The 15838-nt window shown below is 37.2% G+C and overlaps 1 protein-coding gene across 1 annotated transcript in view; it reads right to left on the reverse strand.

Moving 5' to 3' along the window:
* Window positions 1–15838, reverse strand: part of LOC150110650 (nose resistant to fluoxetine protein 6-like) — a 137636-nt gene that overhangs the window by 26371 nt on the left and 95427 nt on the right. Inside the window, exon 4 of the mRNA XM_090403925.1 lies at window positions 13470–13557. Coding sequence (XP_090260051.1) covers window positions 13470–13557 — 88 coding nt within the window. The remainder of the gene's footprint in view (window positions 1–13469; window positions 13558–15838) is intronic.

Raw genomic sequence — 15838 nt, forward strand, 5'->3', positions numbered from 1 at the left:
ACCCTTTGCAATTCCATCTGTTTCCTTTTGATCCCTGATCATCCCATTACTTTCCTGCCTACACATGCTCTCACCTCCTCTTGGAACATCCACCTTTCTCACGCTGTGTATCCCTGTCCACCCTGAGCCTCCCCATTTCCCTGCTCCTCTTGCACACCCATTCCCTTATTTTCTATACTCATACCACTCACTTCCCCATTCATTTCCACTTCTTCAATCTCTCCTGTCTTACTCTCCTGCTCTTCCACATCACTCTCCTCTCGATCCGAATCATTCTCTCTATTCACTTCTCCACTTTCCAACAGCAGTCTCTCCAAGCGACTCACACCATAACCACTAAAATGCAGTCCATCGCTCCCATACAGCTCACTTCGTCCCTCAAACTCATTCCACACATTAACAAACTGTACTCCCATCTCCTCACACATTTCAGCCAGAATATCATTCATAATCCTTGCTCTCCACCTCATTTCACCACAATCATACCTAGGCAACACACTGACTACCCTTCCTGTCACACTATTCTCTTTTATCTTTCCAAGCAGTCTCCTGACATTCATTTTGACATGCTCTTTGTTCTCTCTCAAATCATTTGTACCAATTAATACAATTAACTCTTTTGCTCGTTCCCGCCTCATATTCAATGCCTCAATCACTCTACTCATTTTACCGCCTGGAAAACATACCTTGTGCATTTTATCCTCGAGCACACCTTTAATAATGGAGTCACCATACAACACCACTCGCTCATCTTTTGTTAACTCTTTCATGCCATCATGATTTATTTTAATAGTTTTGACCTGAATTCTCTTAATTTCATTCCGCATCCATTTCATTTCTTGCTTCATCCAATCCAATTCACCTTCCGAACCTCACGACACATTCTCTCTATCATTAAATCTTTTTAACTTTCTAACTCTCGACCCCCTCTTCTCACTTTCCCTCTCATTCATCCTTCTTTGTTTCTGTACTTTCGGTCCAACATACGTCCAACTTTCACTATCATTCTTCTCACTTTCACTCTCACATATCTTTCTTTGTTTCCGTGCCTTCGGACTAACATGCGTCCAACTTTCGCTATCATTCTTCTCACTTTTACTGTCATTTATCTTTCTTTGGTTGAGTACTTTCGTTCCAACATGCATCCAACTTTCACCATCATTCATTCTTTCGATTTTTTTTACTTGCGATTTCTGCATCACGCCATTTCTACTTTCATTCGTTCTCTCAATTTTGTTTCTTTCTGCCTCACTTTCGTCCCTTTTAACATCCGTTATGGTTGTCAAATCGCTCTCTTTTTCTTTTTTCCTGATTTTTTAACATTTTTCACCTGTCTTTTCCCACCATCCTTCTCTTTCAAACATGCACTCGCGACACAATTGGTACTAGCACTTTCTGTCATCAATTTCATATTCGCATTCATCAATTCCTCGTTCAGGTCACATTTCGCACACACCCTTCTTCCATCCGCACTAAACATCCACAAATCATTTATGTAATCGAAGGAATACATATAACAGACCTCCCACTTAACGAAATGACTGAAATCTAAATTAAAATCATGGAATGACAATGCCGCCGCCATTTTTTTTTTTTTTTTTCTGCAGGTTACAAGGTCTAATATTAATGATTTCGTATTTAGTTTAGGCAAGAAAAAAAACCCCACACTAATAATATCGGTAGCGTACAACGTTTACAGCTGCTCTTACTTAAACAATTACGCATATATACTTAATTATTCCTAGTAAAACTTATCTGAATCAGGAGCTCTTCAAAACACGTCCGTAGCGCTTGACCCATTAGCGCCCTCCTTCATAATAATGTAGAAGTCAAGAGTAGTAGACAGCTCTGCTTGGACTCTTATTCCAAGCTTTGTTCTAATATCACTTCTGTAGTATATTCAATTTTCTCCAAATAATATTTCCAGGTAACTTGGAATAATTTTCACTCAAGACTTTACTTCTTCCTGTCCAAAAGGTTATTCTGTAGAAATCTCAAATCTGCCCGACCTTGGAATACTACTCTCTCACATTGGTATGCCAATGCTCTCTCCAACTATGTCAAGGGAACTGTTGAGACCACATTATAGCATGGTATCTGGATGATCTCTGTATGGACAACAAGTCTCTGAGTCTATCCATCTCCTATGTTTCCTATTTATCTCCCTGTTTTTTTTTTCTTTTTTACCCATCCTGATACTAGCATAAAAGTAAACCTAAAAAATTGTAGAGTTACTGTAGTTAAATTAAAAAAAACTTCCCCAAAAAAGGTTTTTTAAAAATTAAAAAAGCTTCCAAAAAATTTCTTACACATTCACTTTGCCAACATTCGGATGTCTACATATGATGTTCATTATCAACTGCAGACCTACAAACTTGATATCCTGCTTTCAGATCGATGGTAAGATGGTGTGTGACACTGAAGCTGAATAAGAGAATGCAACTAATGTAAGACAGTGTGCAAGACCAATGGCAAGAAACAGAATATAACTGATAGTAAGATGGCAGGCATGAATAGCAGTAAGGTAGCAAGAAAGTGATTCAAAATATGAAAGTGGAGTTGGTGAAGATGAAGCAAGAGATGAAACATATGCAGAGTGAAATAAGGAGAATTGTAAATATGTCTGGAAGAATGGAATGAAAGATGGCCATATGAAAGAGAGTAATGAATGATTCAAGAGTGACTCTGCATGGAGATTCAATTATTAGAGATGTAGTGAATGAGAAGGTACACATGGTGTTTTCCTGAAGGTAGAATGAATACACCACCACAACCACTGAATAAGTTGATAGTGAGAGTAGTATTGAATGATTTGGTAGGTCATTCGAAGAAACAAACAAACAGAATGTCAGAATGGATATCAGGAGGTTGTTGAGGAAAGTAAAAGATAATAGTATGATAGGAAAGATAGCAAGTATGTTGCAGAGGTATGATAATGATGCACTGAAGAGAATTAAGATCATGAATGATATGCAAGTGAAGATGTGTGAAGAAAAAGCAGCACATTTTGTGACATATGGGATGATTTGAGAAACAAATGGAAATGTATATCTTCCACATTACCTCTAATATCTGTGTGAGAAGTGTGGATGCTAGATGCAGAAGTGAATGTGTGAGTAGACAAGAAATTATTCAAAAGGGAAACATTTAGCTTTGAGGGGAAGGGTTGTGGGATCAGTCATAATACAGAGGAATGGAACCAGAAATGAGTCATGTTTGTTTAAGAATATAAAGTCTCCAAAATAAGGTGAACAAAATTGTTCTCTTAATTGAGTCCGTTCACCCAAGAATAAATGAGACATAGTTGAATAAGGATGACATCCTGAGAAGAACAGAGATAGAAAGGTATGATGTTTTTTCATGAAGATGGGGGGGGGGGTAAAAAGGAAGAGGAGTGGTGTTAATGGTAGCAAAGGAGTTATACCCATCCAAAGTGGAAACGCAAGGGACAAATTGTGGCAGTGGTTCTGAGGCAGTTTCTGAGGGTTCTGAGGGTTTTGCTAAAGATCTGTAATGTGGAGGGCAATTAAGAAAGAAATGTATAGACAAATTAACCAGGAAAAAAAGGAAAAGTGATCATTATATGATTTTAATAATGGTCATACAGACTGGAAAAACCAGAGAGAAGGATGACCTAGTGGAGACAGCTAGAGAATGATGACATCAAGGAGCCTTCAACAGAAAAAAAAAAAAAAAAAAAGATGGAGACAAATGGGGAAGCCAATAATGTTTATAAAAAGGGCTTAGAAAAAGAGGAGATTGAAATGGAAAGATGGCATCCTGAGACAAACAGAAGTATGAATTCTTGAATTTTTGAGATACACTTCCTTAAGCAGTATATAACAGAGGGTACACACATGGATCAAGGATCTCGTATTTAAACATCTCACTGGAGGATGTTATTATATATGTGGTGTCAAATATTCCAACAATTGGTGAGTGTCACCATGAAGTGGTTATCAGCCACAAGGAATTCTGTGAGAAATTGATATATGTGTGTGGAACTATAAGACTAGTAATTATGAAAAGTTCAGAAGTTAATTTGCATCTATATCATGAAATGAAGAAGTGATGGAAAGGAGATTAATTCTACCTGAGTTCTACCCAAGAATAATCTATCAGAGGCGAAGCCATTATCACTGCAACAAGTCAGTTCCACATAGAGTACATACCTCTTCTGAGATTATCAGTAAAACCTTATTCCTACTTTTATCCTTTTTCACTTCCAAAAAAATACTATCTCTATCACATCATCCAATCAATATATCATCCTCTGTCAACCATATCTCACTTATGGGATAATTTATGGTTCAACAAATGTTATCACTGCCAAAAAACTTCACCCTTTTTTTTGCCCATGGTGGTTTTCCCTTTGCTTCCCATAATTTCTTAGCCTGTCATTCCCCAAAACATTTGACTTTACTATTTCCAATGAGGAAATCCCTAAAGCTTTATCTCTCATACCAGTCTAAATATATACTAGAGGACTATATAGTATGTAGTGTCTGAGGATAGCTCCTGACCAGATAAGTGATATTTTGAGTAAAAATTGATGAATTTGCATAGTATTTACATAGTATTGCTTACTTTTAGTATTTTAATGTGTCTGGGTGATTTTTGTGTCTTTTTTGAGTATTTTAATAGTAAATTGATAGATCGATTATCTGTGCACATGGCTACCATAAAGAGGAATACAAAGATGGCGTCCAGGTCGCCATATTTATCTGAAAATCTTAACTAAAAAGACTTGATTCAGTGTATCGTTTGCAAAATGTATGAATCAAGGAGAGCGGCTGGAGTCTGGTTAAACAACGATTGTGGAGTGAATGTGTGCAAAAAAGTGTAAAGAATGTGAGGATTTAAAGAGTGTTTCAGGTCGTGTGAATGATAACATTGTCAAAAGTGAGAATCTAGATAACAGCGATATTCAACGTATGAATGAGGATATTTGCGAGGTAGTACCTGATAGCTGTGAGAGTGGCGTTTTAAGAGAGAATGAAGTTAAGCATACAGAATGATTGAATGAATCATCGGAAAATAAAAATGATGACATTGACACAATGAGTAAAATAGGTCTATTGCGCGGAGCAATACATGAAGTAAACCAGCAACTGGAACGTTGGCAAAAATCTTTAACAAGTGTACTGACTAATAATCGGCAAAAGTATGATAGAAAAAATAAGGGTATGATAGTGAGTGTAAACAAAATGAAAGAGCATGTGTTGTATGGAGATTCTCTAATAAGAGGTGCATTAGTTGAGAGTTGAAACAAAATCCGGTCTTACCAACCCAGTGCAACTGGAAAGAATGTAATTAGAATGCAAAAACAGTGGGTGAAGGAACAGATAGTGGTAGCGGGTACAAATGATTTGAAAGGAAACAAAAAGAGTATGAGTGAGGATGTGAAGAAATTGCTTGAGGTAGCAAATGAAAAGAGTGAGAGAGATAGGATGGTGAGTCTGTTGCCACGGCATGACAGTGAAGAGTATAGAAGGAGGGTCATAATTGCTAATGACTTTATGCATGAATTATGTTTGATGAGTGGTGTGGAATTTGTGGATGTATGGAATGAGTTCGATGGGCGAAAGGATTTATATAAAATGGATGGATTATATTTGAATGGATCTGGTGTGCAGAGACTTGAAAAGGTGTTGTCGAATGTGGTGGAAGTGAATGTACAGAACCAGAGAAACTAGAGTTATTAAGGGGGGGGGGGAGTAGATATGCAGATTTTAGGGAGATAGTTGAGTGTGTGAATGTGTGTAATATGCCCAAGCGAGTAGGAAAGACCACAAATCAGAATGGGATAGTTAGTATAAGGCATCAAAATAGGGATGGGACAAATGGGCTTCTGCAATTCATGTATACAAATGCCAGAAGTATTAGGAACAAGAAGGAAGAATTTTTAGCCTTGGTTGGCACTACCAGGTACACGTTATTGGCATTAGTGAAACATGGCTGACAGAAGATGACACAGCTAGTGGAATTGAATGTGAGGGGTGTGGTGTGTTCAGGAGAGAAAGGGAGAATAAAATGGGGGGAGGTGTGCAATTGATGATAGCGGATGAGCTACAGCCAAGGAGAATAGAAGTCGAACCGCAGGATAGAGATAAGAGCACATTTGAGTATATTTGGTGTGAGATTGAAACCAGCAGAACAAAATATGCAGTTGGGTGCTGCTGTAGACCAGGTGATGGAATAGATGGTGGAGATAGTATGCATAAGCAAATAGAAGAAATGAGTGGAAGGTGGGTAATTATTATGGGAAATTTCAACTATGGTAACATTTATTGGAAGGAGGAGAAGACACGTGGGAGGAAGGAATTGGATTTTATGCAGTTATTAAGGGATAACTATCTGTGACAGCATGTAATGGAAAATACTAGGGGTCAGAGAGTGCTTGACCTAGTAATTGCATCTGAGAATTTGGCTGTAACGACTATGACCACGTTGCCACCAATTGGTGAGAGTGATTATAGGGTCTTGACTTCGGAGGTGGATAAAGGTGGAATTTACAATTAAGACAGGGTACATGTGGGAATTATCAGGCTGGTAAGTATGACAAGCTTAGGAGATTGATTGGTACAGTGCTATGGGATGTAAAACTGCAAGGGCTAGAAGTTGACAGTGCATGGGAGGTGGTTAAGAAGTGTTTGCATGAAGCAATGGCTGACTGTATACCTAGAGTCCAAATAATAAATCAAGTAAGAGTTAAATGGATGAATAACACCATTAAGCTTGAGCTGCAAAAAAAGAAACAACTATGGAGGGTATTGAAGGAGAAAGGCGACCGGCAAACATGAACAGTATAAAGCCCAGGCCAGAAGGGTAACGAGTGTGGTAAGAAAAGCAAAAAAGGATTGCAAAAGAACATTGGCCATGCATGCTAAAGGCAATCCTAAACAGTTTTTTCGATATGTTGCAAGTAGAAGAAAAAATGTATATGGCAGAATGATTTTAAAGAATGCCGATGGTAGGGAGGTAACTGAATCAGTTGATATAGTTGAATTACTGAGCGAGCACTTTGCAAGAGTATATCATCCAGGTGGTGACATTGCAGAAATGAATGAACCAAAAGTTTATACGGGAATTGTGGTGAATGAGGTGGAGGTGAGTAGTCTATTACAAAACCTCAATGTCAATACATCTGTGGGATTGGATGGTATACCAGCTCGTGTCATACGTGAAGTGGCTAAAGAATTATCAGCACCCTTGACCATTCTGTTTAATCTGAGTCTCGAGTCTGGGTTATTCCTGAGGGGGTGGAAAGAGGAGAAAATAGTTCCACTGCATAAAGGAGGTTCCAAGACTGCTGTTGTAAATTACCAACCAATTAGCATATCAGAAATCGTTGTCAAGATCTTGGAGAAACTAGTCAAGAGAAGAATACAGGATTGGATAGATGAAAATGGGATACTGTATGGGGGACAACATTTTTTTGTGAAGGGTAGATCATGCCCCAGTAATTTGCTCACGTTTTATAACACAGTAATGACTGAACTGGATAAGGGTGATGGGTTTTCTGTGATTCTACTAGACCTTGCCAAGGCCTTTGATAGGATACCACATGGAACTCTAATCAGTAAACTGGGGTAGATGGGGATGGATATAGGGTTGGTGAGATGGATAGGAGGGTGGTTGATGGAGAGATACCAGAGAGTGGTTTATTCAGGAGTGGAGTCCAAAAGACGGCTTGTGACTAGTGGTGTGCCACAGGGTTCTGTTCTTGGACCACTACTATTTAATTTGTTCATTAACAATATAGGAGAGGATCTGAGAGGAACTGTTCATTTGTTTGCTGATGATGCAAAGTTGGGTAGAGAATGTTTCATAGTGAATGCACATGATGTCAAAATTTTGCAGGATGATTTGGATAGATTGGAGGACTGGGCTAAGGAAAATGGATGTCAATTTAATCTGGCAAAGTGTAAGGTTATGCATTTTGGAGTGAAAAGATTAGCAGCACTATATCACATTGGTGGAACCGTACTCCAGGGGATTGATGAGGCCAGGGATTTGGGAGTGTTGGTGGATAGGGAGTTGAAGTTTAGGGGACACATTGCAAAAGTGGCTAAAACAGCTCATCAAATCACTTGGTTGCTGAAAAATACTTTAATGAGCAGAGACAAACAAGTTATTGTTCCTCTATATCGAGCCCTGATAAGACCCAATCTGGACTACTGTGCCCAGATATGGGCACTAGGGTTTCTTCTTGATGGGGAGGAGGTGGAGAGGATCCAGAGACGAGTGACCAAGATGGTGGCAAGTCTGTGGAATGAACCTTATGAGAACAGATTGAAGATTTGTGGGTTGCAAAAATTGGTTGATAGGCGGAAAAGGGGGTGATATGATTGAGACATTCAAACTACTGAAGGGTTTCTATAAGATTAATCCAGAAGATATTTTTGAGAATAGGGCTAGTGGTGGGAGGACTAGGGGCCATACATGGAAGCTGAGCAAAAATGTGGTTAACAGGGGTGTTAGAGCTAGGTTCTTTACTTGGAGAGTGGTAAATGAGTGGAATAAGCTGCCAGAGTCTGTTGTGGGTGCTATGACTGTGAATGAGTTTAAGGCAAGGTATGATAGATACTGTGTGAAAGATGAATAGTTGTTCTTGAGACGAATAGAGTTATTCATTTGGAGAATGTCAACTCTAAGGAGTCTGTCAACTCCTTAGAGTTGACATTCTCCAAATTCAAACATTCTTGGAGTTGGATTATTCTCCCGTAATAATAATAATAATAATAATAATAATAATAATAATAATAATACCATCAGTATCCTAGTAGCTTACTCTCACAGCCCATTTACTTGTTATTTCTCTATTTGAAACATTTTGTTCTACAAAGCAATCTACCCTGCTTGATACCACAACTCTCACTCTGATGCAGCCCATTTACATCAAACAACTCACTTCTACCTTCAGTTTATCCTATGCATCCACATACTCAAGGCCTCTCTTCCAACACATTCTAGTTATCATGCCATTTATTATCATTGCCCTTATCCTCAGATCTCTGTAAACATATAAGCAGCAAGTTCACAACTCCACCTCCCTTACATATTTCCACTTCTCTAATGACATTCTCAAATCCCATGCTACTTCATTTACAATTGTTTGTGAATCATTTGTTCCAACAGACACAATGTTCCAGTCAATTTTTCTGCATTCTCCCCTTGCCACAGTTTCAGTCAGAGGCCTCATTGTTCACCTTCTCATACACATTTTCAACACCCTGCTCTATCTTAACATCCCATGAACTCTAGAAGGATGTTAAGACATCTGCTCTGTCTTAGCATCCTTCAGGATAGAGTCTCTACACAGCATTATATCACTTTTACACCTATCACCACCATCATTCAGCTTCAGCTGCTCTATCACAATACTCTCCTCATTATACTTCAAACACTCAGTTTCTTCTCCAAATTTCCTATCTCAAACTTCACCTCTTAATTCCTTCATCAACCTTACCAATTTACTTCTAATATCCTCACTTATACCAAATTTCATTACTATTCCACCTTTGTCTGTTTCTATCATTCCACTTTTTTTTCATTTTCTCTTCTTTCAACCAATGCTCAACACTACTATGTGATTCACTACTATCAGTCCATGTTATTTCTGTCCTACTTTCACTCTATCTGGAATATGTGGGATGGGGATATTCAGTTGTTTGCAGATGATGCGAATTTGGGATGAACTATGAGGAGTAGAGCTGATGTTGTGGCCTTACAAGAAGATGAACAGACTGAGTGAATTGACACAGGAGTGGGAATGCCAGTTCAATGTTGGAAGAGGTAAGATTTTAACTTACTTAAATACTTATATATAAAGAGCCAACAGGCTTCATTTCGGCAATATAAACATTATTTAAATTAAGGGGATATTAAATCCCACGTTGTTTTAAAACCAAATAAGAAACTCAAAGTTTGGAATCGGAGAGTTTCATGTCGAACATAGTAAACCATAAAAGTATCGGCGAATACTAGCATGAGCTAAATGCAAGTAGTCCTAGAACGTAGTACAAACAAGGGCAACTTGTTGCAAAGTTGGGTAAAGTTCTGATCGCTATTCTTGGTATTTTCCATAATGTAAAAACACATTTCCTGGGAAATCCCCTTAATTTACATAAAAGTAAGATTTTAAAATTTAGGAAACAAAGATGGGATGTAGAATTTATGCTTGGTGGGGATATATTGTTGGATGTGGAGAAATAAGAGATCTTGAGGTGATAGTGGATAAAGATCTGAAATTCAGTTGACATATTGCCAAAATTGTGAGGACAACACAATGAATTCTAAGAATGATGCGAAGGGCACTGACTTGTAAAAATAAGGAGATTCTTGTTCCATTGTGTAAGGCTCTGATTAGGCCACACATGGACTACTCTGAACAGATTTGGTCACTGGTTTTCAAAAGGATGAAGAAATGTTGGAAAGGGTCCAGCAGCGACTAACTGATCTCTGAGATGTCCAATATGAGGAAAGATTCAGAAGATGCAATTTACAGAGTCTAGTAGATAGGAGTGATATGATAGAGACCTACAAGTGAGTAAGGGGTTGTTATAGGATCAATGTTGAAGAGGTTTTGTAGAAAATAGTGGGAGATCAGGGGAGAACAAGAGATTATCCCTGGAAGCTGTATAATGAGGGTGTGAACAAGGGAGTGAGAAGAAGGTTTTTTGCATGCAGATTTGTGAATGATTAGAATGCCTTGCCTGAGAGTGTGGTGTCTGCAGAGAATTTGAACGTATTTAAGACAAGGTATGATGAGCTGCGTGTATGACAAAGGGACCTCCTAGATGAGTCTTTGACTTCATGGAGTCTTAGGGTAATAATAATAATCTGCATCACTTATGATAGCATTCACATTACTTTCAATAACTTGTTTCATAACAAAATCACTTGCACACACTTTGGGAACTTTTTTATCACTTCCACAGTACTCCCGCATGTTAACATTAAATAATTAGCATTTCATTTTCTTGTGTCATTATCACTTAACACTATCCCCTCACTACTTTCACTCATTTCTACATTATCACTCAACTGCTCATTCAAATTGCATTTTGCATACATTCTCCTACAATCCAGCTTAAAGACTTCCAAATATTCACATAATCTAAAGAACACACACACACACACACACACACACACACACACACACACACACACACACACACACACACACACACACACACACACACACACACACACACACACACACTCCACACTTCATGAAGTGAAGAATGCTATTAAAGAATACATATGATATATATATACAGTAATAAATATATTAATACATAATACAATTAATACAATTGGAGACTGGCTATCTGATAGGTATCAACAAGTTGTGTATGGGGGAGCAATATCCAGGAAAAGGAAAGTTACTAGTGGTGTGTCTCAGGAGTCTGTTTTAGGGCCATTGCTGTTTAACTTGTATAATGATATTGGTGAAGATTTGGATGGAGATATTCAGTTGTTTGCAGATGATGCAAAGTTGGGACGAACCATGAAGAGTAGGGAAGATGTTGTGGCCTTACAAAAAGACGTGAATAAATTGAGTGATTGGGCACGGAAATGGGGATGTGAGTTCAATGTTGCAAAATGTAAGGTTTTAATATTTGGAAAACAAAAATGGGATGCAGAATTTATGCTTGATGAGGATATATTGTTGGAGGTGGAAGAAATAAGAGCTCATGCTGGGGGGTAATAGTGGATAAGGATCTGAAATTTAGGGGACACATAGCCAAAATTGTGAAGAAAATACAAAGGCTTCTGGGAATGATGCAGAGGACACTGACATGTAGAAGCAGGGAGATTTTTGTTCCATTGTATAAGGCTTTGATTAGGCACACATGGACTATTGTGCCCAGATTTGGTACCTGGTTTTCAGAAGGATGAAGAGATTTTGGAGAGGGTCCAGAGGTGACTGACTAAAGTAGTTTCTAACCTCTGGAATGTTAAGTATAAGGAAAGATTGAGAAGATGCAACTTGCAGAGTTTGGTGGACAGGAGGAGGAGGAGGAGAGATATGATAGAGACCTGCAAGTTATTAAGGGGTTGTTATAGGATCAATGCTGGAGAGGTTCTACAGAAAATAGATCAGGGGAGAACCAGAGGTCATCCCTGGAAGCTGTATAAGTAGGGTGTGAGTAGGGGAGTGAGAAGCAGGTTTTTTCATGCAGAGTTGTGAATGACTGGAATGCCTTGCCTGAGAGTGTGGTGTCTACAAAGAATTTGAGTGTTTTTAAAAGGATCTCCTAGATGAGTCTTTGATTCCATGGGGTCTTGGGTAAATACATACAGTAACACAACAGTGGTCAAAATTATTTAGGAGGAATACATTCAGCAGTGCATATGAATATTACTTTAGGTGCTAAAAGTCATCAGAAGATATGGAAAGACAACTGATATCAAATATTATGTACTAGAAATGCATAAAAAGTTTTATAGTGAGTGTAATACATAATTCAGAAGGCCAAGTTAGAAAGACAAATTCCAAATCATTGGAATAATGTAATGCTCTCGTTTATAAACAAGGGAAAACTGAATATGAGAAAGAAAAGGCTAAGAAAAATCTTGTTCATCCTGAAATATTAATTGTCAACAAGATCACAATTTGACTTTAACACAGATATTTCAGAAATTATGAGAATGTAACAACAGATCTAAAAAATGCATAATGTACCAAAAAAAAAAAAAAAGCCGTTCATTCACAACACTAGTTATGTGGCATAAATGGAACATTATGTACATAGCACAATATATAGCCTATATGCATGTTATAAGTTGACTGTTGAATGATGTACAGGAAAATGGTTAGATATAAAATCAGGTGTAAGTCACGATGCAAACTATAACAATATCCTTTGTTATTCATTATGCGATGATTAACAGTGGAACATAAAGTAAATTTGCATTAAATCTGATAAAAAAATCAGAGTTATTAAATTTACTCAGCTCTTTACTTTATGAAGATTATGCAATACTCTTAAATACATCTGGTACAAGTCTTCAGGACTCTTGCACTAAATTGAATAACTACAGTAACAAACATAAAAAGATGAATATTATGAAAATATGCAGGAGCATGAAAATCATCAGCTTCATTCTTAATGGAGACTAAACATGTAAAACATTTCAGCTGAGGCTCAATTTTTAGTGAATATGAAAAATTAAATGTAGAAACAGGTAACAGAATTAAACAAAACTGGTATTCCAAGGAACTAGTTAAATAAATGTATAGGAAATTAGAGAAAATTTGACAAAATACTCAACTAGCAAGATACAAAACAGTACTCATACCAATTTTAACTTTTTTAATGTAGTTCTTTTAATCAGTCTGAGAGATGTTGGGGAAAAAAATAACCATGGAGACAGATGAACTTTGGCACAGTTTATAGTTTTTAACATTATAACTATAAACTATTTTGGAAATATTATTAATAAGCACACACACTTACATGACTGCTATTTGACTATTAGTGATATTTATTTGCTTTTTCACTTCACATCGTAGAATGTTGATGTCAAATGGTATATCTTGAGATACTGCAATAAAACATACAGTGTTCATTACAACAACTGCAACACAATTGCTTTTAATTTTACATAAAACAAAAATGGCACAAGTAAAATTATAAATGGTTCCAATATTGATACATGATCTCAACAAGAAAGAATCTGTAAAACCAACAAATTGCAAAAATTACACAAAATAAATAAATAAATAAGTAGAGCTTCTCTAGTTCTATCAATAGTGACAATGCCCTTTAATTGAAAGGACCTGCTTTTGAATTCAGTCTAAACTTGAGGAATCCAGTAGAAATATTGGTATAGGGCTAATGCATTATATGAAATGCAATTATACAAATTTTCTTACCCAACTTTCTGTACTTGTTATATTTAGTGATGTGCGCAGAAACTGCACACTACTACTTTTTCATGTAGTAGTTTCTGCAGAAACTACTACATGAAACCAAGTAAATGAAAATTTTCACAATTTCATTTCATTTGTTTTCAAATGAAAACAAATACATGAAATATTTACATGCTGTGATATTTTGCCAGTTCAAGCTAGCATTTTCTAGCACTTGAATAGTGCATTCTCAACAAAGTAAATGATCTACAACACAAGGATGTCACATACAATGCTCCTGGGATGGGGGGAGGGTTGACTGATTGATTGATTTGGGGTTTTATGGCCCAAGGACAGCAAAGGTTATACTGCACCAAGAGGCAAGTTAAAGCAGTACACAGGATGTTGAGAGGCAAATAAATAAATAAATAGTTACAAGGAGATAAATTAGTGAATAATATAAAATATATGTATACAAAGTTATTAGAAGATAAATGAGTAAATAAAATGTATATACAAAGTTTAGTGTCTACAATGTGTTATCTACATATAAACAAATCCATAATTAAATGTGTCTTTGAATAAATTGATATTTTGTAAAAAATCTAAAAATGTTATGCAATCTGCCTAGTCTGACATCTAGTTGAGTGTATAGGACTCGGCAAGATAAGTAAAAAATGTCATTTCTCTCTTGTGTGAAGCACTTGCACTTCACCAGAATATGACAAGTGTTGTGGGGGGGGGGGGTTGATGATTAACACTGATGAGAAGTTAATGAATGGGGATGCTCTAAAATGTGTGCAGAATTATACCACTAGTTCTATTGTAATTAAGATTCTGTAATACTTTGAGCCACTTCCAAGAATAGCTTCTGTGATTTGAAGTGCAATTTGTGGGGTGCCTTGATTTTTAGTTTTCCATGTGATGAAGTGGTTTCTTTCTAAGGCATATTATGTTAATCCACTTTTTGGTTGTCAAATCTGTATGATTATTATAAACATTATTACTATTAACATCAGACCTCCATGGAGACAATGACTCATTATGGGAAATAGACACTGTTACACATAAAGCCCATCAAACTATGCTTAAAACACATTCAATGTATTGGCATTCATCCCAGTGTCAGGCAATGCATTCCACTCACCAACCACTTTCCATGCAAAGAACCTGCTCTTTATGCCCCTGTTCACACACACATCTTATGCAGTTCCCAACGACTGCCTGTTGTTCCCCTACTTTTACAATTCTGTGAAAAATTTCTTCCACCCAATAATAACCAACTTAAATGTCTCAATCATATCTCCTTTCTTCCTCCTATTCACCAAGCTTTGCAAACTGCATTCCCTCAATCTGTCTTCATATTCTGCATCCCAAAGCCCAGTAACCACCTTGTCAGTCTTCTCTGTATCTTTTCCAATATATCTTCATCACCAAAAAAAATAGGAGACCAAATCTGTGTACAATAATCCATATGAGACCTGATCAAGGCCCATATACAATGGAACCAGAATCTCTTTATTTCTGCACATTATTATTATTATTATTGTACAGGCACCTCCATAGAGTCCAAAGACTCATCGCAGGAGGGCACTCTACTCTACTTTGCTAAAATGCATCTCACCCTCTCCACTGCTACTTAATTCTCCTACTACCATCAATACCATCTACTGCCCATCATCACCAACAACAGTATTTTTTTTTGTCTGTAAATTGCATGTGTTCATTAAAGTCTTCCCCATCACTGTTATAATCTGATGACTTCACACTTGTGCAATGTGACCTCTGACAGATCCTTGTCCACTACCACTCCAAGATTTCTTCTCCTCAACTTCCTACAAAAGTCGTCCAACAAGTGCATATGCATCCCATTGATGCCTACCAATTTCAAAATCTTACACTTTCCAACACTGAAATGACAGTTCCATACTGTTGCCCACTCACAATCTATTCAAGTCCTCCTATGAGGCCAAA

Source organism: Typopeltis vanoorti, chromosome 1 (assembly GCF_054136105.1).
Source record: "Typopeltis vanoorti isolate ZY-2024b chromosome 1, IOZ_Tvanoo_1.0, whole genome shotgun sequence".
Classification (NCBI taxonomy): Eukaryota; Metazoa; Arthropoda; class Arachnida; order Uropygi; family Thelyphonidae; genus Typopeltis; species Typopeltis vanoorti.